The 25,537-nt window shown below is 53.6% G+C and overlaps 1 protein-coding gene across 3 annotated transcripts in view; it reads right to left on the bottom strand.

Annotated features, from left to right (window-relative positions):
- The window catches only part of LOC141257245 (kinesin light chain 1-like), a 78,170-nt gene that overhangs the window by 37,585 nt on the left and 15,048 nt on the right, over positions 1-25,537 (bottom strand). For 2 of the 3 annotated variants that reach the window (XM_073671575.1, XM_073671578.1), the window contains exons 2-12: positions 21,958-22,209; positions 19,412-19,642; positions 19,191-19,269; positions 14,731-15,044; positions 14,566-14,667; positions 8,463-8,636; positions 8,114-8,213; positions 7,982-8,034; positions 7,110-7,177; positions 6,923-7,031; positions 6,492-6,656 (exon numbers count right to left, since the gene is read on the bottom strand). In XM_073671575.1, coding sequence (XP_073527676.1) covers positions 6,492-6,656; positions 6,923-7,031; positions 7,110-7,177; positions 7,982-8,034; positions 8,114-8,213; positions 8,463-8,636; positions 14,566-14,667; positions 14,731-15,044; positions 19,191-19,269; positions 19,412-19,642; positions 21,958-22,206 — 1,644 coding nt within the window. In that variant the 5' untranslated portion in view covers positions 22,207-22,209. The remainder of the gene's footprint in view (positions 1-6,491; positions 6,657-6,922; positions 7,032-7,109; positions 7,178-7,981; positions 8,035-8,113; positions 8,214-8,462; positions 8,637-14,565; positions 14,668-14,730; positions 15,045-19,190; positions 19,270-19,411; positions 19,643-21,957; positions 22,210-25,537) is intronic. The other variant, XM_073671577.1, reaches the window with a different exon arrangement.

Below are 25,537 nucleotides of genomic sequence, written 5' to 3'. Positions count from 1 at the left end.
TCCCGCGCTTTATGAAGTGTGAGCATTCGGCGATTGTGTCGGCTCCATCCTCCCTGACTTCCAGTCTGAGGACTCCGTCATTCTCTGTTTCGGTTCTAGATTATTGTCATCTTCCTTCTCTTATGTGACAGCAAGTTGTCAGATGGCAGGGGATGGAGCCATTGCCTAATCTCTTGTCACATATCTGGACATTGCTGGGATTAACCCAAATTATGTAGAGGCATCAATGTAAAGCTAGAAACGGCCAACGCCACAGTGCGAAGCCGGCTGGCCATGTGAACAGGAAATATGACCGCCAGATCTACTGAGCCCAAGACTGTGCCATCTGAGAACAACGTCCCACACCGATCTACAATATGTAGGAAAAAAATCACAGACGAGCCCCCCAATATATCAAGGCATAACAGAATAGCCCCGCAATATATCAAGGCATCACAGACGAGCCCCCCAATATATCAAGGCATCACAGGCGAGCCCTCCAATATACCAAGGCATCACAGACGAGCCCCCCAATATACCAAGGCATCACAGGCGAGCCCCCCAATATACCAAAGCATCACAGGCGAGCCCCCCAATATACCAAGGCATCACAGGCGAGCCCCCCAATATACCAAGGCATCACAGACGAGCCCCCCAATATACCAAGGCATTACAGACGAGCCCCCCAATATACCAAGGCATTACAGACGAGCCCCCCAATATACCAAGGCATCACAGACGAGCCCCCCAATATATCAAGGCATCACAGGTGAGCCCCCCAATATATCAAGGCATCACAGGCGAGCCCCCCTATATACCAAAGCATCACAGGCGAGCCCCCCAATATACCAAGGCATCACAGACGAGCCCCCCAATATACCAAGGCATCACAGGCGAGCCCCCCAATATACTAAAGCATCACAGGCGAGCCCCCCAATATACCAAGGCATCACAGACGAGCCCCCCAATATACCAAGGCATCACAGACGAGCCCCCCAATATACCAAGGCATAACAGGCGAGCCCCCCAATATACCAAGGCATAACAGGCGAGCCCCCCAATATACCAAGGCATAACAGGCGAGCCCCACTACAACAGAGACATCCTGCACAAGGCACAACTATGTGAACAACGTCCTGGACGCTTCCCCAGTGTTTCAGAATTGAAAATTTGCATTAAGGAACTGCAAGACCCCTCATTGATGCTCCTACCACTCACACGCCAACCACAACATGGAGGAGATTATATAAATACACAGCGCATACATTACATACACACGTACACACACAAGGTTAGGTCTAGAAACCTTTGTGATTTCAGCTCTGCAGGCCGCTATTTTACAACTGAAGTGGAGACTTTGAGGTTTAATTATAGGAACCGAACACAAATCTCCTGTGAAACGTTTAGGAATTACAGCAATTTTCCTACAAATCCTCCTCATGTCAGGGCTGAGAAGTAATAGACCAATAACTGTCCAATAAACAAAATGTCCATGTTTAACACTTTGTAGAGAATCCTTTGCAGGACTGACAGTCTGAAATCTGGAGGCCATGGATATCACCATCGCTGGTCTCCTCCTGTGTGAGGCTTTGAAGCAATGATGGCCTGAAATCTGGAGGCCATGGATATCACCATCGCTGGTCTCCTCCGGTGTGAGGCTTTGAAGCAATGATGGCCTGAAGTCTGGAGGCCATGGATATCACCATCGCTGGTCTCCTCCTGTGTGAGGCTTTGAAGCAATGATGGCCTGAAGTCTGGAGGCCATGGATATCACCATCGCTGGTCTCCTCCTGTGTGAGGCTTTGAAGCAATGATGGCCTGAAATCTGGAGGCCATGGATATCACCATCGCTGGTCTCCTCCGGTGTGAGGCTTTGAAGCAATGATGGCCTGAAGTCTGGAGGCCATGGATATCACCATCGCTGGTCTCCTCCTGTGTGAGGCTTTGAAGCAATGATGGCCTGAAGTCTGGAGGCCATGGATATCACCATCGCTGGTCTCCTCCTGTGTGAGGCTTTGAAGCAATGATGGCCTGAAATCTGGAGGCCATGGATATCACCATCGCTGGTCTCCTCCGGTGTGAGGCTTTGAAGCAATGATGGCCTGAAGTCTGGAGGCCATGGATATCACCATCGCTGGTCTCCTCCTGTGTGAGGCTTTGAAGCAATGATGGCCTGAAGTCTGGAGGCCATGGATATCACCATCGCTGGTCTCCTCCTGTGTGAGGCTTTGAAGCAATGATGGCCTGAAGTCTGGAGGCCATGGATATCACCATCGCTGGTCTCTTCCTGTGTGAGGCTTTGAAGCAATGATGGCCTGAAGTCTGGAGGCCATGGATATCATCATCGCTGGTCTCCTCCTGTGTGAGGCTTTGAAGCAATGATGGCCTGAAATCTGGAGGCCATGGATATCACCATCGCTGGTCTCCTCCTGTGTGAGGCTTTGAAGCAATGATGGCCTGAAATCTGGAGGCCATGGATATCACCATCGCTGGTCTCCTCCGGTGTGAGGCTTTGAAGCAATGATGGCCTGAAGTCTGGAGGCCATGGATATCACCATCGCTGGTCTCCTCCGGTGTGAGGCTTTGAAGCAATGATGGCCTGAAGTCTGGAGGCCATGGATATCACCATCGCTGGTCTCCTCCTGTGTGAGGCTTTGAAGCAATGATGGCCTGAAGTCTGGAGGCCATGGATATCACCATCGCTGGTCTCTTCCTGTGTGAGGCTTTGAAGCAATGATGGCCTGAAGTCTGGAGGCCATGGATATCACCATCGCTGGTCTCCTCCTGTGTGAGGCTTTGAAGCAATGATGGCCTGAAATCTGGAGGCCATGGATATCACCATCGCTGGTCTCCTCCTGTGTGAGGCTTTGAAGCAATGATGGCCTGAAGTCTGGAGGCCATGGATATCACCATCGCTGGTCTCCTCCTGTGTGAGGCTTTGCAGTAATGACAGTCTGAAATCTGGAGGCCATGGATATCACCATCGCTGATCTTCTCCTGTGTGAGGCTTTGAAGCAATGATGGCCTGAAGTCTGGAGGCCATGGATATCACCATCGCTGGTCTCCTGTGTGAGGCTTTGCAGGACTGACAGTCTGAAATCTGGAGGCCATGGATATCACCATCGCTGGTCTCCTCCGGTGTGAGGCTTTGAAGCAATGATGGCCTGAAGTCTGGAGGCCATGGATATCACCATCGCTGGTCTCCTCCTGTGTGAGGCTTTACAGTAATGACAGTCTGAAATCTGGAGGCCATGGATATCACCATCGCTGGTCTCCACCGGTGTGAGGCTTTGAAGCAATGATGGCCAGAAGTCTGGAGGCCATGGATATCACCATCGCTGGTCTCCTCCCGTGTGAGGCTTTGCAGGACTGACAGTCTGAAATCTGGAGGCCATGGATATCACCATCGCTGGTCTCCTCCTGTGTGAGGCTTTGAAGCAATGATTGCCTGAAATCTGGAGGCCATGGATATCACCATCGCTGGTCTCCTCCTGTGTGAGGCTTTGAAGCAATGATGGCCAGAAGTCTGGAGGCCATGGATATCACCATAGTTGGTCTCCTCCTGTGTGAGGCTTTGAAGCAATGATGGCCTGAAATCTGGAGGCCATGGATATCACCATCGCTGGTCTCCTCCTGTGTGAGGCTTTGAAGCAATGATTGCCTGAAATCTGGAGGCCATGGATATCACCATCGCTGGTCTCCTCCTGTGTGAGGCTTTGAAGCAATGATGGCCAGAAGTCTGGAGGCCATGGATATCACCATAGTTGGTCTCCTCCTGTGTGAGGCTTTGCAGGACTGACAGTCTGAAGTCTGGAGGCCATGGATATCACCATCGCTGATCTTCTCCTGTGTGAGGCTTTGAAGCAATGATGGTCTGAAATCAGGAGGCCATGGATATCACCATCGCTGGTCTCCTCCTGTGTGAGGTTTTTCCTCCTTTACTGCAGTGACTTCAGTTCTCGCTTGTTTGTGGCTCTTTCTGCCGTCAGTTTAGTCTTCCACCTGTGAAATGCGGCTCGATGGGCTGAGATCTGGTGAGGACTCGGCCATTGCAGAATATTCCTCCTCTTTGCTTTCACAGGATGTTTTGGGTCATTGTCCTCTGTCCTGTGAAGCACCGTCCAATCAATCTTGCAGCATTTGGGTGAATCTGAGCAGAAAGTCTCGCCCTGTACACACTGGATACATCCGGCTGCTTCTGTCTCCAGTCTCATCATCAATAACCACTAGTGACTCGATGCCATTGGAAGCCATGCATGTCCGCGCCATCACACCACCTCCTCCTTGTGTCACAGAGGATGTGCCGAGGATCAGGAGTCGCTCCAAGCCTTCTCCAGACTTTCTCCTTCCATCACTCTGGTGCAGGTTGATCTTGATTTTCTTTTCCAGACCTGGGCGGCTTCTTTAGATGTTTTGGTAAAGTCTAATCCCGCCTTTCTATTTTACGGCTGATGGTTTGCATCTTGTGGTGACCCCTCGGTATTTGCTCTCATGACATCTTCTCTTTATGGTGGACTTAGATACTGAGACGCCGAATTCCTGGAAACTGTTCTTCACTTGGGTGGATGTTGTGAAGGGGTTTTTCTTGACCATGGGATGGATTGTGCGATCATCCACTACTGTTGTTTTCCGTGGTCGTCCAGGCCTTTTTCAGTTCCCAAGCTCAACAGGGCGCGCTTTTTTTTTTTGCAGAATTTACAAACTGGTGATTTGGCCACTCCTAACATTTCTGCTCTGATGGATTTCTTCTTTTTTTCTGCTTAATGATGGTCTGTTTCTCTTCCATTGAGAGCTGCTCTGACCGCATGTTGTGGGTTCACAGCAACAGCTTCTAAATGCAAATGCCTCACCTGGAAACAGCCGCAGACCTTTTACCTGCTTATTCATGATGGATTAATGAGGGAAAAGCCCATGCAGCCCATTAAGGAGCTTCTGAGATAATTGTTCAATTACCTTTTGTCCCTTTAACAAGAGGCAGCTCCATATTAAAGAGCTGTAATTCCTAAACCCTTCCTCCAATCAGGATGTGAATCCCTCAGATTAAAGCTGAGAGTCGTCACTTTACACCCAGATTGATGATAGGACTGGAACATGTTCTGGTACACGGCTAAAATGACAAAACCGGTGTCACCATCCAAATATCTCTGTATACACGCCTGCTGATTGTTATTACGGTGCCAGGACGGAGTTGTCGTGTATAGAACGGTGGCGATATGTATATGGCTGACATCCACAACCAGCCGGAGTGCAGACCGGCACCCTATTGTCTATATTGTGCTCAGCCATCACTGTCCGGCCGCTCACCATTTACTGACATTCTGACGACTGCGGCTGATGAAGACCCTGGACGATTCTCCATAATATAGAGCACTGCTGCCATTGTGCTCACGTCAAGTCTCAGGCCTCCCCAAACATCGTCCAGAACACAAGACACTCAACCGCGGACACTCACATCTCGTCATGAACATGTTTACTACACGCTATGCAGAGCGCAGGCTGGAGTCAGTGGTGTTATGATAGGGTGGGCAACATGCAGGACAGGTTATGGGACGAGGGTGGGCTCACAAGACAGATGCATGCAGTCATGAGAGGTGACCATCAACTGCCATGAAGAAGGGACAATGGTGGTCTGACCATGTGATAATGAGCGCGCTGCTGCCCCCTAGCAGGAGGCACACACTGTACGGGCACAGGGCACGCATGGAGGATCACGCATGTCCTTGTATATGCCAGCTCTTATTTGCAGGTTCTCCAGGAAAGAGCAACCATCATCTGTGTGATAACCCTGTACGGACTCCAGAGATCGGGTCCCGCAATAAGGAAGGGGGCGGTCCAGGGATCGGGTCCCGGAAAAAGGAAGGAGGGGGAGGTGGTCCAGAGATCGGGTCCCGCAATTAGGGGAAGGGGGCGGAGTCCAGGAATCGGGTCCCGCAATTAGGGGAAGGGGGCGGTCCAGGAATCGGGTCCCGCAATTAGGGGAAGGGGGCGGTCCAGGGATCGGGTCCCGCAATTAGGGGAAGGGGGCGGTCCAGGGATCGGGTCCCGCAATTAGGGGAAGGGGGCGGTCCAGGGATCGGGTCCCGCAATTAGGGGAAGGGGGCGGTCCAGGGATCGGGTCCCGCAATTAGGGGAAGGGGGCGAAGTCCAGGAATCGGGTCCCGCAATTAGGGGAAGGGGGCGGTCCAGGGATCGGGTCCCGCAATTAGGGGAAGGGGGCGGTCCAGGGATCGGGTCCCGCAATTAGGGGAAGGGGGCGAAGTCCAGGAATCGGGTCCCGCAATTAGGGGAAGGGGGCGAAGTCCAGGAATCGGGTCCCGCAATTAGGGGAAGGGGGCGAAGTCCAGGAATCGGGTCCCGCAATTAGGGGAAGGGGGCGAAGTCCAGGAATCGGGTCCCGCAATTAGGGGAAGGAGGCGGAGTCCAGGGATCGGGTCCCGCAATAAGGGGCAGCAGGGCGTCCGTTTATATGATCACTACGCTCCTGGAGGTCATGATGGCAGATGTGTACTTACCCCACTCCACTCCACTCCGCCCATACTCACTTCTTCTGTGCCCTCTGTGCCACTCTCATACTTGACACTACTCCGGGCACCGTCCCGTCCTTTCTTCCTCTGATCCTGGCTCTCACCATCTTTTAGAAGTTGGGCAACTTTTGTCTGGTTGACGGGATCCAGTCCCTAAAAGAAAAAAGATGGTGCAGAGGACTAATCCATATACCGCCACCTACAAGGAGAAGGGAGCCGTATACCGCCACCTACAAGGAGAAGGGAGCCGTATACCGCCACCTACAAGGAGAAGGGAGCCGTATACCGCCGCCTACAAGGAGAAGGGATTTGTATACTGCCACATACAAAAAGAAGAAGGGAGCTGTATACCGCCATATGTAAGAGCCTGTGCAGTGGAGCTGTATACTCCTCACATATAACCCCGGTCTGTGGCTTACCTGCTTACGTGACCGGATGGCGCACTCCTCCAGAGTCTCGGCCGCCTCCAGTTTGCCCTGTCTTCGGTATAGGGCGCCCAGGTTTCGGAGGGTCGTGTTCACTGTGGGACTGAAAATTAAAAATCAATGAGTGTGAAATAGCCCACAAGACTCCTCAGCACCCAGAACACAGAAAGGGGGCACTAACCTGTTCACCCGACAGGCCTTGTACCAGCCCCCATACTCAGAGTAAGGGGTCCCATCATTGTTAGGAGTCTGCAGAGAGAAAGACGAGCTCAAGACGATGAAAAACAGAGCAGCAAGGAGCAGCTAGTGCTGAACATGGCAGGGCCTCACACCAGCAGACATAGGGGCCCAACACACCATGTACAACACCGCCCCTCGGCTAGCCCCCTTGGGTCCAGGCCCCACCAGAACGGCTCAGTCCGCCCCGCCGCCGCCCCCCCCCTGGGTCCAGGCTCCACCAGAACGTCTCAGTCCGCCCCGCCGCCACCCCCCCTCTTGGGTCCAGGCTCCACCCCCCCCTCGGGTCCAGTCCGCCCCGCCGCCCCCCCTTGGGTCCAGGCTCCACCAGAACGTCTCAGTCCGCCCCGCCGCCCACCCCTTGGGTCCAGGCTCCACCAGAACGTCTCAGTCCGCCCCGCCGCCCCCCCCCTTGGGTCCAGGCTCCACCAGAACGTTTCAGTCCGCCCCGCCGCCCCCCCCCTAGGGTCCAGGCTCCACCAGAACGGCTCATTCTGCCCCGCCCCCCCCCCCCCCCCCCCTTGGGTCCAGGCTCAACCAGAATGGCTCAGTCCGCCCCGCTTCCCCCTCGGGTCCAGGCTCCACAAGAACGGTTCAGTCCCCCCGACCCCCCTTGGGTCCAGGCTCCACCAGAATGGCTCAGTCCTCCCCATCCTTCAGGTCCAGGCTCCAGCAGAATGGCTCAGTTTGGCTTACCCACTCCCTTGGTACCAAACTCTACCAGCCTGCCCAACCACCCTCTCCCACAGTAGCTGCCTCCACGGTACGGCTCCGATCACCCACACCTTTCAGGCTAGGGAAGACATATGTCCTGACCTTGCTCATCTCCTCCCGCTCCTCAGCATGCATCCAGATGGGCTTGTGGTCATCTGTGGACACAAAAAAGCACAAATATTGTGGAGGTGTGGAAGAAACACTGAACGTCAGCATCTGAAGTACAGAACTCACCATCCACAGAGCCGAACTCCTTGACGTGGGCCTGTGTCAGGATGTCCTTGTACAGCTGCTCGGCGGCCTTGTATTTACCTTGTTTCAGGTAACATGAGGCCTGGAGAAGAGAGGAGACCAGATCACCGACTGCCGCGTTCAGCCAGTCCACGGCATAAAAGCCGAGACACTGTCACCTCTGTGGTCATCGCACACACACCCGCACGTGGATCCCCCCCACAAGACCACCACTTCTAAAAGGTCCTTGCAGAAGCACCTCCCCTGCATCCCCACGTCGTCACCACCGCCTGTACAGGGCCTCACTCAGACACATGAATAGGACTCACACAACCTCAAGCCTCCTACGTACCAGGTTGTTTTTGGTTTTGGCAACGTTTGGGTCATCGGGTCCTAACCGGGCTTGATAGATTTCAAGAGCTCGACAGTAGTAATATTCCACTTCATCATATTTCCCCTGGTTCTGGCAGAGAAGAGCCAAGTTATTCAGCTGCTTCGCCACATCAGGATGATCCTTCCCGAGGACCTGAGCAGAATGATCAGAGGATCAGTTACAGGAACATGGGGGCATGAGCAAGCAAGGAAGAAAACGGAATGAGGAGGAGTGAGGCAAGAGGAGGAGGAGGAGTGAGGCAAGAGGAGGAGGAGGAGGAGTGAGGCAAGAGGAGGAGGAGGAGTAGTGAGGCAAGAGGAAGAGGAGGAGGAGGAGGAGGAGTAGTGAGGCAAGAGGAAGAGGAGGAGGAGGAGGAGGAGTAGTGAGGCAAGAGGAAGAGGAGGAGGAGGAGGAGGAGTAGTGAGGCAAGAGGAAGAGGAGGAGGAGGAGGAGGAGGAGTAGTGAGGCAAGAGGAAGAGGAGGAGGAGGAGGAGGAGTAGTGAGGCAAGAGGAGGAAGAGGAGGAGGAGTAGTGAGGCAAGAGGAGGAAGAGGAGGAGGAGTAGTGAGGCAAGAGGAGGAGGAGTAGTAGTGAGGCAAGAGGAAGAGGAGGAGGAGGAGTAGTGAGGCAAGAGGAAGAGGAGGAGGAGGAGTAGTGAGGCAAGAGGAAGAGGAGGAGGAGGAGTAGTGAGGCAAGAGGAAGAGGAGGAGGAGGAGTAGTGAGGCAAGAGGAAGAGGAGGAGGAGGAGTAGTGAGGCAAGAGGAGGAAGAGGAGGAGGAGTAGTGAGGCAAGAGGAGGAAGAGGAGGAGGAGTAGTGAGGCAAGAGGAGGAAGAGGAGGAGGAGTAGTGAGGCAAGAGGAGGAAGAGGAGGAGGAGTAGTGAGGCAAGAGGAAGAGGAGGAGGAGGAGGAGTAGTGAGGCAAGAGGAGGAAGAGGAGGAGGAGTAGTGAGGCAAGAGGAGGAGGAGGAGTGAGGCAGGAGGAGGAGGAGGAGGAGGCGGAGGAGGAGTGAGGCAAGAGGGGGGGGGGAGGAGGAGGAGGAGGCGGCAAGGGAGGAGGAGGAGTAGTGAGGCAAGAGGAGGAGGAGGAGTAGTGAGGCAAGAGGAAGAGGAGGAGGAGTAGTAGTGAGGCAAGAGGAAGAGGAGGAGGAGGAGTAGTGAGGCAAGAGGAAGAGGAGGAGGAGGAGTAGTGAGGCAAGAGGAAGAGGAGGAGGAGGAGTAGTGAGGCAAGAGGAAGAGGAGGAGGAGGAGTAGTGAGGCAAGAGGAAGAGGAGGAGGAGGAGTAGTGAGGCAAGAGGAAGAGGAGGAGTAGTGAGGCAAGAGGAAGAGGAGGAGGAGGAGTAGTGAGGCAAGAGGAAGAGGAGGAGGAGGAGTAGTGAGGCAAGAGGAAGAGGAGGAGGAGGAGTAGTGAGGCAAGAGGAAGAGGAGGAGGAGGAGTAGTGAGGCAAGAGGAAGAGGAGGAGGAGGAGTAGTGAGGCAAGAGGAAGAGGAGGAGGAGGAGTAGTGAGGCAAGAGGAAGAGGAGGAGGAGGAGTAGTGAGGCAAGAGGAAGAGGAGGAGGAGGAGGAGTAGTGAGGCAAGAGGAAGAGGAGGAGGAGGAGTAGTGAGGCAAGAGGAGGAGGAGGAGTAGTGAGGCAAGAGGAAGAGGAGGAGGAGGAGTAGTGAGGCAAGAGGAAGAGGAGGAGGAGGAGTAGTGAGGCAAGAGGAAGAGGAGGAGGAGGAGTAGTGAGGCAAGAGGAAGAGGAGGAGGAGGAGTAGTGAGGCAAGAGGAAGAGGGGGGGAGGAGTAGTGAGGCAAGAGGAAGAGGAGGAGGAGGAGTAGTGAGGCAAGAGGAAGAGGAGGAGGAGGAGTAGTGAGGCAAGAGGAAGAGGAGGAGGAGGAGTAGTGAGGCAAGAGGAAGAGGAGGAGGAGGAGTAGTGGGGCAAGAGGAAGAGGAGGAGGAGTAGTGAGGCAAGAGGAAGAGGAGGAGGAGTAGTGAGGCAAGAGGAAGAGGAGGAGGAGTAGTGAGGCAAGAGGAAGAGGAGGAGGAGTAGTGAGGCAAGAGGAAGAGGAGGAGGAGTAGTGAGGCAGGAGGAGGAGGAGGAGGAGGAGTAGTAGTAGTGAGGCAAGAGGAGGAGGAGGAGTAGTGAGGCAAGAGGAGGAGGAGGAGGAGGAGTAGTGAGGCAAGAGGAGGAGGAGGAGTAGTAGTGAGGCAAGAGGAGGAGGAGGAGTAGTAGTGAGGCAAGAGGAGGAGGAGGAGTAGTGAGGCAAGAGGAAGAGGAGGAGTAGTGAGGCAGGAGGAGGAGGAGTAGTGAGGCAAGAGGAGGAGGAGGAGGAGGAGGAGGAGGAGGAGTAGTGAGGCAGGAGGAGGAGGAGTAGTGAGGCAAGAGGAGGAGGAGTAGTGAGGCAAGAGGAAGAGGAGGAGGAGTAGTGAGGCAAGAGGAAGAGGAGGAGGAGTAGTGAGGCAAGAGGAAGAGGAGGAGGAGTAGTGAGGCAAGAGGAGGAGGAGTAGTGAGGCAAGAGGAGGAGGAGTAGTGAGGCAAGAGGAAGAGGAGGAGGAGTAGTGAGGCAAGAGGAAGAGAAGGAGGAGTAGTGAGGCAAGAGGAAGAGAAGGAGGAGTAGTGAGGCAAGAGGAGGAGGAGGAGGAGGAGTAGTGAGGCAAGAGGAGGAGGAGGAGGAGGAGGAGTAGTGAGGCAAGAGGAGAAGGAGGAGGAGTAGTGAGGCAAGAGGAGGAGGAGTAGTGAGGCAAGAGGAGGAGGAGGAGGAGGAGTAGTGAGGCAAGAGGAGGAGGAGGAGTAGTGAGGCAAGAGGAGGAAGAGGACGAGGAGTAGTGAGGCAAGAGGAGGAGGAGGACGAGGAGTAGTGAGGCAAGAGGAGGAGGAGGACGAGGAGTAGTGAGGCAAGAGGAAGAGGAGGAGGAGTAGTGAGGCAAGAGGAAGAGGAGGAGGAGTAGTGAGGCAGAGGAGGAGGAGGAGGAGGAGTAGTAGTAGTGAGGCAAGAGGAGGAGGAGGAGTAGTGAGGCAAGAGGAGGAGGAGGAGGAGGAGTAGTGAGGCAAGAGGAGGAGGAGGAGTAGTAGTGAGGCAAGAGGAGGAGGAGGAGTAGTAGTGAGGCAAGAGGAGGAGGAGGAGTAGTGAGGCAAGAGGAAGAGGAGGAGTAGTGAGGCAGGAGGAGGAGGAGTAGTGAGGCAAGAGGAGGAGGAGGAGGAGGAGGAGGAGGAGGAGTAGTGAGGCAGGAGGAGGAGGAGTAGTGAGGCAAGAGGAGGAGGAGTAGTGAGGCAAGAGGAAGAGGAGGAGGAGTAGTGAGGCAAGAGGAAGAGGAGGAGGAGTAGTGAGGCAAGAGGAAGAGGAGGAGGAGTAGTGAGGCAAGAGGAAGAGGAGGAGGAGTAGTGAGGCAAGAGGAGGAGGAGTAGTGAGGCAAGAGGAGGAGGAGTAGTGAGGCAAGAGGAAGAGGAGGAGGAGTAGTGAGGCAAGAGGAAGAGAAGGAGGAGTAGTGAGGCAAGAGGAAGAGAAGGAGGAGTAGTGAGGCAAGAGGAGGAGGAGGAGGAGGAGTAGTGAGGCAAGAGGAGGAGGAGGAGGAGGAGGAGTAGTGAGGCAAGAGGAGAAGGAGGAGGAGTAGTGAGGCAAGAGGAGGAGGAGTGAGGCAAGAGGAGGAGGAGGAGGAGGAGGAGTAGTGAGGCAAGAGGAGGAGGAGGAGTAGTGAGGCAAGAGGAGGAAGAGGACGAGGAGTAGTGAGGCAAGAGGAGGAGGAGGACGAGGAGTAGTGAGGCAAGAGGAGGAGGAGGACGAGGAGTAGTGAGGCAAGAGGAGGAGGAGGACGAGGAGTAGTGAGGCAAGAGGAGGAGGAGGAGGACGACGAGGAGTAGTGAGGCAAGAGGAGGAGGAGGACGAGGAGTAGTGAGGCAAGAGGAGGAGGAGGAGGAGTAGTGAGGCAAGAGGAGGAGGAGGAGTAGTGAGGCAAGAGGAGGAGGAGGAGGAGTAGTGAGGCAAGAGGAGGAGGAGTAGTGAGGCAAGAGGAGGAGGAGTAGTGAGGCAAGAGGAGGAGGAGGAGGAGTAGTGAGGCAAGAGGAGGAGGAGGAGGAGTAGTGAGGCAAGAGGAGGAGGAGGAGGAGGAGTAGTAGTGAGGCAAGAGGAGGAGGAGGAGGAGTAGCAGTGAGGCAAGAGGAGGAGGAGGAGTAGTAGTGAGGCAAGAGGAGGAGGAGGAGGAGTAGTAGTGAGGCAAGAGGAGGAGGAGGAGTAGTAGTGAGGCAAGAGGAGGAGGAGGAGGAGTAGTAGTGAGGCAAGAGGAGGAGGAGGAGGAGTAGTAGTGAGGCAAGAGGAGGAGGAGGAGTAGTAGTGAGGCAAGAGGAGGAGGAGGAGTAGTAGTGAGGCAAGAGGAGGAGGAGGAGTAGTAGTGAGGCAAGAGGAGGAGGAGTAGTAGTAGTGAGGCAAGAGGAGGAGGAGTAGTGAGGCAAGAGGAGGAGGAGGAGTAGTGAGGCAAGAGGAGGAGGAGGAGTAGTGAGGCAAGAGGAGGAGGAGGAGTAGTGAGGCAAGAGGAGGAAGAGGGAGGGAGGCAGTAGAGAGGAGGAAGAGGGAGGGAGGTAGTAGAGAGGAGGAAGAGGGAGGGAGGCAGTAGAGAGGAGGAAGAGGGAGGGAGGCAGTAGAAAGGAGGAAGAGGGAGGGAGGCAGTAGAAAGGAGGAAGAGGGAGGGAGGCAGTAGAGAGGAGGAAGAGGGAGGGAGGCAGTAGAGAGGAGGAAGAGGGAGGGAGGCAGTAGAAAGGAGGAAGAGGGAGGGAGGCAGTAGAAAGGAGGAAGAGGGAGGGAGGCAGTAGAGAGGAGGAAGAGGGAGGGAGGCAGTAGAAAGGAGGAAGAGGGAGGGAAGCAGTAGAAAGGAGGAAGAGGGAGGGAGGCAGTAGAAAGGAGGAAGAGGGAGGGAGGCAGTAGAGAGGAGGAAGAGGGAGGGAGGCACAGTAGAGAGGAGGAAGAGGGAGGGAGGCACAGTAGAGAGGAGGAAGAGGGAGGGAGGCACAGTAGAGAGGAGGAAGAGGGAGGGAGGCACAGTAGAGAGGAGGAAGAGGGAGGGAGGCACAGTAGAGAGGAGGAAGAGGGAGGGAGGCACAGTAGAGAGGAGGAAGAGGGAGGGAGGCAGTAGAGAGGAGGAAGAGGGAGGGAGGCAGTAGAGAGGAGGAAGAGGGAGGGAGGCAGTAGAGAGGAGGAAGAGGGAGGGAGGCACAGTAGAGAGGAGGAAGAGGGAGGGAGGCACAGTAGAGAGGAGGAAGAGGGAGGGAGGCACAGTAGAGAGGAGGAAGAGGGAGGGAGGCACAGTAGAGAGGAGGAAGAGGGAGGGAGGCACAGTAGAGAGGAGGAAGAGGGAGGGAGGCACAGTAGAGAGGAGGAAGAGGGAGGGAGGCACAGTAGAGAGGAGGAAGAGGGAGGGAGGCACAGTAGAGAGGAGGAAGAGGGAGGGAGGCACAGTAGAGAGGAGGAAGAGGGAGGAAGGCAGTAGAGAGGAGGAAGAGGGAGGGAGGCAGTAGAGAGGAGGAAGAGGGAGGGAGGCAGTAGAGAGGAGGAAGAGGGAGGGAGGCAGTAGAGAGGAGGAAGAGGGAGGGAGGCAGTAGAGAGGAGGAAGAGGGAGGGAGGCAGTAGAGAGGAGGAAGAGGGAGGGAGGCAGTAGAGAGGAGGAAGAGGGAGGGAGGCAGTAGAGAGGAGGAAGAGGGAGGGAGGCAGTAGAGAGGAGGAAGAGGGAGGGAGGCAGTAGAGAGGAGGAAGAGGGAGGGAGGCAGTAGAGAGGAGGAAGAGGGAGGGAGGCAGTAGAGAGGAGGAAGAGGTAGGGAGGCAGTAGAGAGGAGGAAGAGGGAGGGAGGCAGTAGAGAGGAGGAAAAGGGAGGGAGGGAGTAGAGAGGAGGAAGAGGGAGGGAGGGAGTAGAGAGGAGGAAGAGGGAGGAGAGGAGGTAGAAAGGAGGAAGAGGGAGGGAGGCAGTAGAGAGGAGGAAGAGGGAGGGGGGCGGTAGAGAGGAGGAGGAAGGAGGCAGTAGAGAGAAGGAGGATGAACACGTGAGGTAGAAGTGGGACATGCAGAAAAACCCCAGCAGTGTGGGGGCTGGGGGGGGTGAACTTCGGGAGCACCATTACCTTCTCCCGGATCTCCAGCGCTCTCTTGCACAGAGGTTCGGCCTCGCGGTATTTCCCCCTTTTCCCGTACAGCACTGCCAGGTTATTGAGTGTGGCGGCTACCTGTAACATAGCACAATCAGCTCTGTACACCACAAGCCTGCGTCACGATTGATGCACACTTACTGCAGGGTGGTCTTTTCCCAGGGTCTTCTCTCTGATGGACAGGGCATCATTTAGAAGATGAGCAGCTTCCTTGTACTTGTTCTGGTCTCTGTACACCAGTGCTAGGATGTTTAACATGGTGGCCACGTCAGGATGGTCGTGCCCAGAAGTTTTCTCCAGATCCTCCAGGGCTTGTTTGCAGAGCGGCACCGCCACCTCGTACCGGCCTTGAGATGCATACTGGATGACTAGATTATGCAATGTGCGGAGTCGTGCCGGGATCTCGTATCCGCCTTGCTGAGCAGCTGCGGCGGCCGCACTGTGCTGGTGCGACACTGAGCAAATGGAAACACAACGTCTGAGAGTCCTACACTAATCATAGGCAGGCGATAGCCTAAAATCCAAGTGTCCGCCACCGAGCCTCCCCATCATAAAGAGGAGGAACTAACCATCCACGAGTGCTCCACCGAGCCTCACCATACACTGATCATAGGCAGGCGATGTCCTAAAATCCAAGTGTCTGCCACCGAGCCTCCCCATCATAAAGGGGAGGAACTAACCATCCACGAGTGCTCCACCGAGCCTCACCATACACTGATCACAGGCAGGCGATGGCCTAAAATCCAAGTGTCCGCCACTGAGCCTCCCCATCATAAAGAGGAGAAACTAACCATCCACGAGTGCTCCACCGAGCCTCACCATACACTAATCATAGGCAGGCGATGTCCTAAAATCCAAGTGTCCACCACCGAGCCTCCCCATCATAAAGAGGAGGAACTAACCATCCACGAGTGCTCCACCGAGCCTCACAATCATAAAGAGGAGGAACTAACCATCCACGAGTGCTCCACCGAGCCTCACCATACACTGATCATAGGCAGGCGATGTCCTAAAATCCAAGTGTCCGCCACCGAGCCTCCCCATCATAAAGAGGAGGAACTAACCATCCACGAGTGCTCCACCGAGCCTTACCATCATAAAGAGGAGGAACTAACCATCCACGAGTGCTCCACCGAGCCTCACCATACACTGATCATAGGCAGGCGATGTCCTAAAATCCAAGTGTCCGCCACCGAGCCTCCCCATCATAAAGAGGAGGAACTAACTATCCACGAGTGCTCCACCGAGCCTCACCATACACTGATCATAGGCAGGCGATGTCTTAAAATCCAAGGGTCCACCACCGAGCCTCCCCATCATAAAGAGGAGGAACTAACCATCCACGAGTGCTCCACCGAGCCTCACCATCATAAAGAGGAGGAACTAACCATCCACGAGTGCTCCACCGAGCCTCACCATACACTGATCACAGAAGAGAGAAGTCCTAACAGTCCATGTGTCCGTCCTCGAGCCTCTCCATACATTGATAGAGGAGAGGTCCTAACCATCTACGTGTCCTCCCCAGAGCCTCCTCATACACTGATCATAGGAAGGCGATGTCCTAAAATACACATATCCTCCACATCATAAAGGAGAGGTCCTAACGATCTACGTGTCTTCCCCCGAGCCTCTCCATAAACTAATTATACAGGAGAGATGTCCTAACAATCCACGTGTCCTTCCCAGAGCGTCCCCAACATAAAGGAGCGTCCCCAACATGTCCTACACCGAGCCTCTCCATATACTGACCATAGAGGAGAAAGGTCCTAACTATCCACATGTCTTCCCCAGAGCCTCTATACACTTATCGTGGAGGAGATAGGTCCTAACTATCCACTTGCCCTCCATCGAGTCTCCCCATACACTGATTATAGAGAGAGGTCCTAACCATATATGTGCCCTCCACAGTCTCCCCATACACTGATCATAGAGGAGAGAGGTCCTAATCATATAAGCGTCCTCCACACAGTCTCCCGATACACTGATCATAGAGGTGAGAGGTCTAAGGCTTAGTGCCCACGATGCAGAAATGAAGCAGAAATTTTCCTGAGCATTTCTGCATCTCCTTGGCAGAAAAACGCATGCGGTTTTCACATGCGTTTTTCCAATGCATTGTATAGGCAAATACGCATGCAGAAAAGCACAAGAATTGGTCATGTCCATATTTTTTTTGTGAGTAAAATCTGCGCAGAAAAAATCCTGACCATGTGCACAGAACTTGCAGAATGTCATAGGAAGTAATGGGATAAGGTATGCAATGCGTTTCTGGAGCGTTTACGCGCTGCAAATACGCACCAAAAACGCATTGTGGGCACACAGCCTTAACCATCCACATGTCCTCCCCCAAGTTTCCCTGTACACTGATCATAGAGGAGAGAGGTCCTAACCATATACGTGCCATCCACCGAGCCTCCTCATACACTGATCATAGAGAGGTCCTAACCATCCACGTGTCCTCCACAGAGCCTCCTCATACACTGATCATAGAGAGGTCCTAACCATCCACGTGTCCTCCACAGAGCCTCCCCATACACTGATCATAGAGAGGTCCTAACCATCTACGTGTCCTCCACAGAGCCTCCCCATACACTGATCATAGAGAGGTCCTAACCATCCACGTGTCCTCCACAGAGCCTCCCCATACACTGATCATAGAGAGGTCCTAACCATCCACGTGTCCTCCACAGAGCCTCCCCATACACTGATCATAGAGAGGTCCTAACCATCCACGTGTCCTCCACAGAGCCTCCCCATACACTGATCATAGAGAGGTCCTAACCATCCACGTGTCCTCCACAGAGCCTCCCCATACACTGATCATAGAGAGGTCCTAACCATCCACGTGTCCTCCACAGAGCCTCCCCATACACTGATCATAGAGAGGTCCTAACCATCCACGTGTCCTCCACAGAGCCTCCTCATACACTGATCATAGAGAGGTCCTAACCATCCACGTGTCCTCCACAGAGCCTCCTCATACACTGATCATAGAGAGGTCCTAACCATCCACGTGTCCTCCACAGAGCCTCCCCATACACTGATCATAGAGAGGTCCTAACCATCCACGTGTCCTCCACAGAGCCTCCCCATACACTGATCATAGAGAGGTCCTAACCATCCACGTGTCCTCCACAGAGCCTCCCCATACACTGATCATAGAGAGGTCCTAACCATCCACGTGTCCTCCTCAGAGCCTCCCCATACACTGATCATAGAGAGGTCCTAACCATCCACGTGTCCTCCACAGAGCCTCCTCATACACTGATCATAGAGAGGTCCTAACCATCTACGTGTCCTCCACAGAGCCTCCCCATACACTGATCATAGAGAGGTCCTAACCATCCACGTGTCCTCCACAGAGCCTCCCCATACACTGATCATAGAGAGGTCCTAACCATCCACGTGTCCTCCACAGAGCCTCCCCATACACTGATCATAGAGAGGTCCTAACCATCCACGTGTCCTCCACAGAGCCTCCCCATACACTGATCATAGAGAGGTCCTAACCATCCACGTGTCCTCCACAGAGCCTCCTCATACACTGATCATAGAGAGGTCCTAACCATCCACGTGTCCTCCACAGAGCCTCCTCATACACTGATCATAGAGAGGTCCTAACCATCCACGTGTCCTCCACAGAGCCTCCCCATACACTGATCATAGAGAGGTCCTAACCATCCACGTGTCCTCCACAGAGCCTCCCCATACACTGATCATAGAGAGGTCCTAACCATCCACGTGTCCTCCACAGAGCCTCCCCATACACTGATCATAGAGAGGTCCTAACCATCCACGTGTCCTCCACAGAGCCTCCCCATACACTGATCATAGAGAGGTCCTAACCATCCACGTGTCCTCCACAGAGCCTCCCCATACACTGATCATAGAGAGGTCCTAACCATCCACGGTCCTCCACAGAGCCTCCCCATACACTGATCATAGAGAGGTCCTAACCATCCACGTGTCCTCCACAGAGCCTCCCCATACACTGATCATAGAGAGGTCCTAACCATCCACGTGTCCTCCACAGAGCCTCCCCATACACTGATCATAGAGAGGTCCTAACCATCTACGTGTCCTCCACAGAGCCTCCCCATACACTGATCATAGAGAGGTCCTAACCATCCACGTGTCCTCCACAGAGCCTCCTCATACACTGATCATAGAGAGGTCCTAACCATCCACGTGTCCTCCACAGAGCCTGTACTGTGCTTTCTTCAATTCCGTGCCCTGTGATTGATTATTGAAATGAATAGAGATTATTGTAGTTTTATATTTGGCCTCTAGATCGTCTTTCTCCGGTTCTTTGCTTGTTATGTTTGTTTGGCGATTGGCCATGGTATTTAGTCCTAATATATGGTAGGAGTTTATTATGGGATTATTGTGATTGATATATGATATATATTGCTCTTCCTACTATCGTTCCTATGAATTTCAGCCACAAATGGGTAGAATAGTTACACACTGAACTGTGATATTCACAGGAGATAAATGGCTTCAGGACAATCGTGTCTCTCGTCACGTGTGATGGGGTCCGTGGCCCCGGACCCTCCGCTAAGCCAGTGTTTTGAAGAAAATGGTAGGAGGGTTCTCATACTTACTGCCTTGTCCCGACTCTTCCTCCTCGTTGGGGAAAAGCTCATCCAGATTCTCTCTATTGGAGTCTCCTTCCTTCTCCTCCTGCGGAGAGAACGCGGATCAGGAGATGTTACAAAGCAGCACAAACACAGTGGGATTTCATTAGGACACGTTGCCCCCGGGCTAGCTGTATGTGGTTTTGGTGGCTTTTCCCCCGGGCTGAGCCTGTAGTGGACACTCTTACCGTGGGTGACACATCCTCGTCATATTTCTTGAGCTGGTTCATGAACTCCAGGTGTTTCTTCTCCTCCTCCAGCTGCGCCACGTTCTGCTCGCTGTGCTGAAGCTTCTGCTGGGTATTCGCCAGCTCGTCCCGCAGCCACTGGTTCTCCTGGCAAAGTCTTCTCACCTGCGCCCGCAGCTTCTGTTTCTCCGACTCCACTGCAGTCAGGTGATTGGATAAAGCCATCATCAGCTGCAGAAAGGTAGAGTGTCAGCTCACCCATCACCGCCTGTCCGCCCATAGGGGTATACGGCAATCCCACCAGATTACCCCCATTCTAGAAGACCCTGTGCCAGCGACGAGGGAGTCTGAGCCTCCACCACAGCTGTCACCAGTATGACGACAATGATGGCCACCAGGCAGAGATCTGGGATCTGCCTCCAGCTTAGAGATGCCCGAGACATAGAATATCCGTGTTATCACTCGCACCGACCACCGACATACCTGCCCCAAATCAGCCACAATCCATCTCCTCGTTCCACAAGTCCCCCCGCTGTCATAGAAAATATTTTAAAAAATCTCTGAAACCCCCCCCCCCCCTTCCCTCTGCCATTTACAATCTGAGTTGACAGATGTAGGAAAGTACAATAGAATGCAAGTAGGAAATTGAATAGTGAACCAGCTTAATTAACATGCAAGAGCCGACAGTCTAGTGAATTACACAGTTTAACATATGGGCCAGCTGACTGAACGAGGATGTGTATTGCGTGTAGACAAAGTACAAATTGAATAGATAGGAAAAGGCTTGTTAAGGATAAAAGGGAATATCTCTCACTCTTTAGAAATAGCTATTGTCCTTCACAGGTGCACATTCCTTTCATCCACATATATCCTGGACACTAAGGCACCGAAAGAAAATATAGAACATTGGAGTTTCTATAACAAGATAGGGATGGGATATAAATTTTCATCGCCGGGGCAGGGTGGGGAAGAATATGCATATTTTTTCATATCTGTGGCACCTGTCTATGAGCCATAAATCCACAGTAACCAGATAATTGTCAACAGCTATGCCATGCTTGGTCTCCAAGTAAAGATAACATCCCGATAAAAAATGTGGCATCAATCTATGATCTGCGATCATCCGGAGAGGAGTTATCGCATAAGTTGGGGATTTCATAAAATCACGAAGGACCGAGACCAGCCCATAACCTGGCCCAGGTCAGGTCATCATGGGGGGGGAGTGTGTGGCTGGGACTCAGGCACTGATAAAAGATCAAGCCGAATTATGATCTGCGTTTGTGTAGAGATATACAATGTCCGTGTATGCAGGAACCCCGTTCACGTAACGGCCAATCGAAGTGAGCTCCTTCGGCTAAACTGAATTGTCTCTGCGATCGGAATTGTAAGTTCTTCTGTTAATCTCTTTTATTTTGTGTAACTGTATATGCTGTATTGTTTTGTCCCCATTGTAAAATCCTTTGTATATGTTTCATAAACACTGCCTCCCTTTGAATTAAATATAAAATTTAATAATTCTGTTCTTTTTGATCTTTAATCACCCCTCGCTTCAAAGCCATACGCTAACTATTCCAGGCGTCCAATCAGCCTGTATTTTAACAAAAGACTGGTGGTGGCAGCGAGTAGTGTTATCGTGGAGTTAGCGGTGATCATACAGCAGTATGTACACACATTCCATGCGTTGGAATCCGGAAGTGTATATGCCATACGCTCACTGTTAGATTTTTGATAACTAATTAGTGGGAGCAGCCTGTGGCCTCCACCATTGATCGTCAGCCAATAGTGTAATTGTCCGGACAATAGGGGGCAGCAGAGAGCTGTTGGCTCCAAAGATCACTAGGGTGGTTCAGCGTGAATCCCGGTCTGTGATCTCTGTGATAACTGAATCTAATCCCTGACACTCGCCATGATCTCATCCCTTGTGCCCATCTAACCCCCTCAGCATCTTCTCATCCCACGTACCCATCAAACCTGCCACCATCATCTCATCGCGCGCTCCCATCTAATCTCCCCCATCTTTTCATCCAGCAAGCCCATCAAACATCTCCTCATCTTCTCATCCCGAATGCACATCTAACCTAACCCATCTTCTCATCCTGCGTGCCCATCAAATCCCCACCATCTTCTCATCCTGCGTGCCCATCTAACACCTTCCCATCTCCTCATTGCGCATGCCCATCTAACCACCCCCATCTTTGTGCCCATGTAACCTCCCTCATCTTCCCATCCCACGTGCCCATCTAACTACCCCCCCCCATCTGCATGCCCATCTAAACCTCATCCATATCCTTGTCAAAAGTCTAAGACTCCTGAACTTCTCGCCTTGCATGCAAGTCTAAGACTACCCCACCCCTTTGTCCCACATCTAAGACCACCCCATCTTCTCAACCAGTGTGGCCATCCAGCCCACCACACAACCAGATCAAACATCCCCATCTCTTTAACACCTCTTGAGTGCCCTACTTAGAAAACCCCTTGCCCATCACCACGTCCCGGGCTGCTCTTCCTTCTCTCCCGCCCACGGCTCTAGAATTTCCTTGTCTCACCTGAGCCTCCCCTAGACCCAGCTCAATCATCTCCACGGACTTGCGGAGCAGGCCGGACTTCTCATGTACCAGGTTGGCCTCCTCATCTTTCTTAAGACACTTGATTGTCTCCAGGAGGCTATGCAGGATGGAGTTGTGCTCATTACGCAGCGCCTCCAGCCCCTGCATCACCAGCTTAGTGTTTGAGATGATCTCCTCCTGGGACAACTTGTCCAACTTCTCCTCCCGAGGGTACATCATCACTGACATGTCCTGAAACACAGAAACGGGGGGGTCATCATAAGTGACAGGTCCTGAAACACAGTAATGGAGGGGGGGGGTGTCATCCTCAGTGACAGGTCCTGAAACACAGTAAAGGGGGGGGGGGTGTCATCATTACTGACATGTCCTGAACCACAGAAACAGGGGGGTCATCATAAGTGACAGGTCCTGAAACACAGTAATGGGGGGGGGGGGGTGTCATCCTCAGTGACAGATCCTGAAACACAGTAAAGGGGGGGGGGGGCCTCATCATTACTGACATGTCCTGAAACACAGAAACAGGGGGTCAGAATTAGTGACAGGTCCTGAAACACAGAAACGGGGGGGGGTCATCATCAGTGACGGGTCCGGAAACACAGTAATGGAGTGGGGTGAGGGGGGCCATCATCACTGATAGGTCTTGAGACACAGAAGCGGGGGGGTGGGGGGGGGGGTCATCAGCAGTGACAGGTCCAGAGACACAGAAGCGGGGGGGTCATCATCAGTGACAGGTCCTGAGATACAGAAACAAGGGGGGGGGGTCATCATTAGTGACAGGTCCTGAGACACAGAAACAAGGGGGGGGTCATCATCAGCGACAGGTCCTGAGACACAGAAATAAGGGGGGGGGGTCATCATCAGTGACAGGTCCTGAGACACAGAAATAAGTGGGGGGGGGGGGGTCATCATCAGCGACAGGTCCTGAGACACAGAAATAAGGGGGGGGGTCATCATCAGCGACAGGTCCTGAGACACAGAAACAAGGGGGGGGTCGTCATCATCAGCGACAGGTCCTGAGACACAGAAACAAGGGGGGGGGTCATCAGCGACAGGTCCTGAGACACAGAAACAATTGGGGGGGGGGTCATCATTAGGGACAGGTCCAGAGACACAGAAACAAGGGGGGGGGCCATCATCAGTGACAGGTCCGGAGACACAGAAACAAGGGGGGGGGGTCATCATCAGTGACAGGTCCAGAGACACAAACAGGGGGGGGGTCATCATCAGTGACAGGTCCTGAGATACAGAAACAAGGGGGGGGGGTCATCATCAGTGACAGGTCCAGAGACACAGAAACAAGGGGGGGGGGTCATCATCAGTGACAGGTCCTGAGATACAGAAACAAGGGGGGGGGTCATCATCAGTGACAGGTCCTGAGACACAGAAACAAGGGGGGGGTGATCATCAGCGACAGGTCCTGAGACACAGAAACAAGGGGGGGGGGTCATCATCAGCGACAGGTCCTGAGACACAGAAACAAGGGGGGGGGGGTCATCATCAGCGACAGGTCCTGAGACACAGAAGTGTGGGGGGGTCATCATCAGCGACAGGTCCTGAGACACAGAAATAAGGGGGGGGGTCATCATCAGCGACAGGTCCTGAGACACAGAAACAAGGGGGGGGTCATCATCAGCGACAGGTCCTGAGACACAGAAACAAGGGGAGGGTCATCATCAGTGACAGGTCCTGAGACACAGAAACAAGGGGGGGGGGTCATCATCAGTGACAGGTCCTGAGACACAGAAACAAGGGGGGGGGGGTCATCATTAGTGACAGGTCCTGAGACACAGAAACAAGGGGGGGGGGTCATCATCAGTGACAGGTCCTGAGACACAGAAACAAGGGGGGGGGTCATCAACAGTGACAGGTCCTGAGACACAGAAAAATGGGGGGGGGGTCATCATCAGTGACAGGTCCTGAGACACAGAAAAATGGGGGGGGGGTCATCATTAGTGACAGGTCCTGAGACACAGAAACAAGGGGGGGGGTGTAATCATCAGTGACAGGTCCTGAGACACAGAAACAAGGGGGGGGTCATCATCAGTGACAGGTCCTGAGACACAGAAACAAGGGGGGGTCATCATCCGTGACAGGTCCTGAGACACAGAAACAAGTGGAGGGGGGGCCATCATCAGGGACAGGTCCTGAGACACAGAAACAGGGGGGGGGGTCATCATCAGTGACAGGTCCAGAGACACAAACAGGGGGGGGTCATCATCAGTGACAGGTCCTGAGATACAGAAACAAGGGGGGGGGGTCATCATTAGTGACAGGTCCTGAGACACAGAAACAAGGGGGGGGGGGGTCATCTTCAGTGTCAGGTCCTGAGATACAGAAACAAGGGGGGGGGGTCATCATCAGCGACAGGTCCTGAGACACAGAAACAAGGGGGGGTCATCATCAGCGACAGGTCCTGAGACACAGAAACAAGGGGGGGGGGTCATCATCAGCGACAGGTCCTGAGACACAGAAGTAAGTGTGGGGGGGTCATCATCAGCGACAGGTCCTGAGACACAGAAATAAGGGGGGGGGTCATCATCAGCGACAGGTCCTGAGACAGAAACAAGGGGGGGTCATTATCAGCGACAGGTCCTGAGACACAGAAACAAGGGGGGGGGTCATCATCAGTGACAGGTCCTGAGACACAGAAACAAGGGGGAGGGTCATCATTAGTGACAGTTCCTGAGACACAGAAACAAGGGGGGGGGGGTCATCATCAGTGACAGGTCCTGAGACACAGAAACAAGGGGGGGGGGGGGGGGGAGTCATCATCAGTGACAGGTCCTGAGACACAGAAACAAGGGGGGGGTCATCATCAGTGACAGGTCCTGAGACACAGAAACAAGGGGGGGGTCATCATCAGTGACAGGTCCTGATACACAGAAACAAGGGGGGGGGTCATCATCAGTGACAGGTCCTGAGATACAGAAACAAGGGGGGGGTCATCATCAGTGACAGGTCCTGATACACAGAAACAAGGGGGGGGTCATCATCAGTGACAGGTCCTGAGATACAGAAACAAGGGGGGGGTCATCATCAGTGACAGGTCCTGAGATACAGAAACAAGGGGGGGGGGGTCATCATTAGTGACAGGTCCTGAGACACAGAAACAAGGGGGGGGGGGGGGTCATCATCAGTGACAGGTCCTGAGATACAGAAAAAAGGGGGGGTCATCATCAGTGACAGGTCCTGAGACACAGAAACATGGGGGGGGGTCATCATCAGCGACAGGTCCTGAGATACAGAAACAAGGGGGTTGGGTCATCATCAGTGACAGGTCCTGAGAAACAGAAACATGGGGGGGGTCATCATCAGCGACAGGTCCTGAGACACAGAAACAAGGGGGGAGGTCATCATCAGCGACAGGTCCGGAGACACAGAAATAAGTGTGGGGGGGTCATCATCAGCGACAGGTCCTGAGACACAGAAATAAGGGGGGGGGGGTCATCATCAGCGACAGGTCCTGAGACACAGAAACAAGGGGGGGGGGTCATCATCAGTGACAGGTCCTGAGACACAGAAACAAGGGGGGGGGGTCATCATCAGTGACAGGTCCTGA

The sequence above is a fragment of the Phyllobates terribilis genome, unplaced genomic scaffold, assembly GCF_046119375.1.
Source record: "Phyllobates terribilis strain yellow unplaced genomic scaffold, ASM4611937v1 Scaffold_3__8_contigs__length_932513732, whole genome shotgun sequence".
In the NCBI taxonomy this organism is placed as follows: domain Eukaryota; kingdom Metazoa; phylum Chordata; class Amphibia; order Anura; family Dendrobatidae; genus Phyllobates; species Phyllobates terribilis.
The sequence above is the reverse complement of the archived record's forward strand: the minus strand, read 5'-3'. Positions and strand labels throughout refer to the sequence as shown.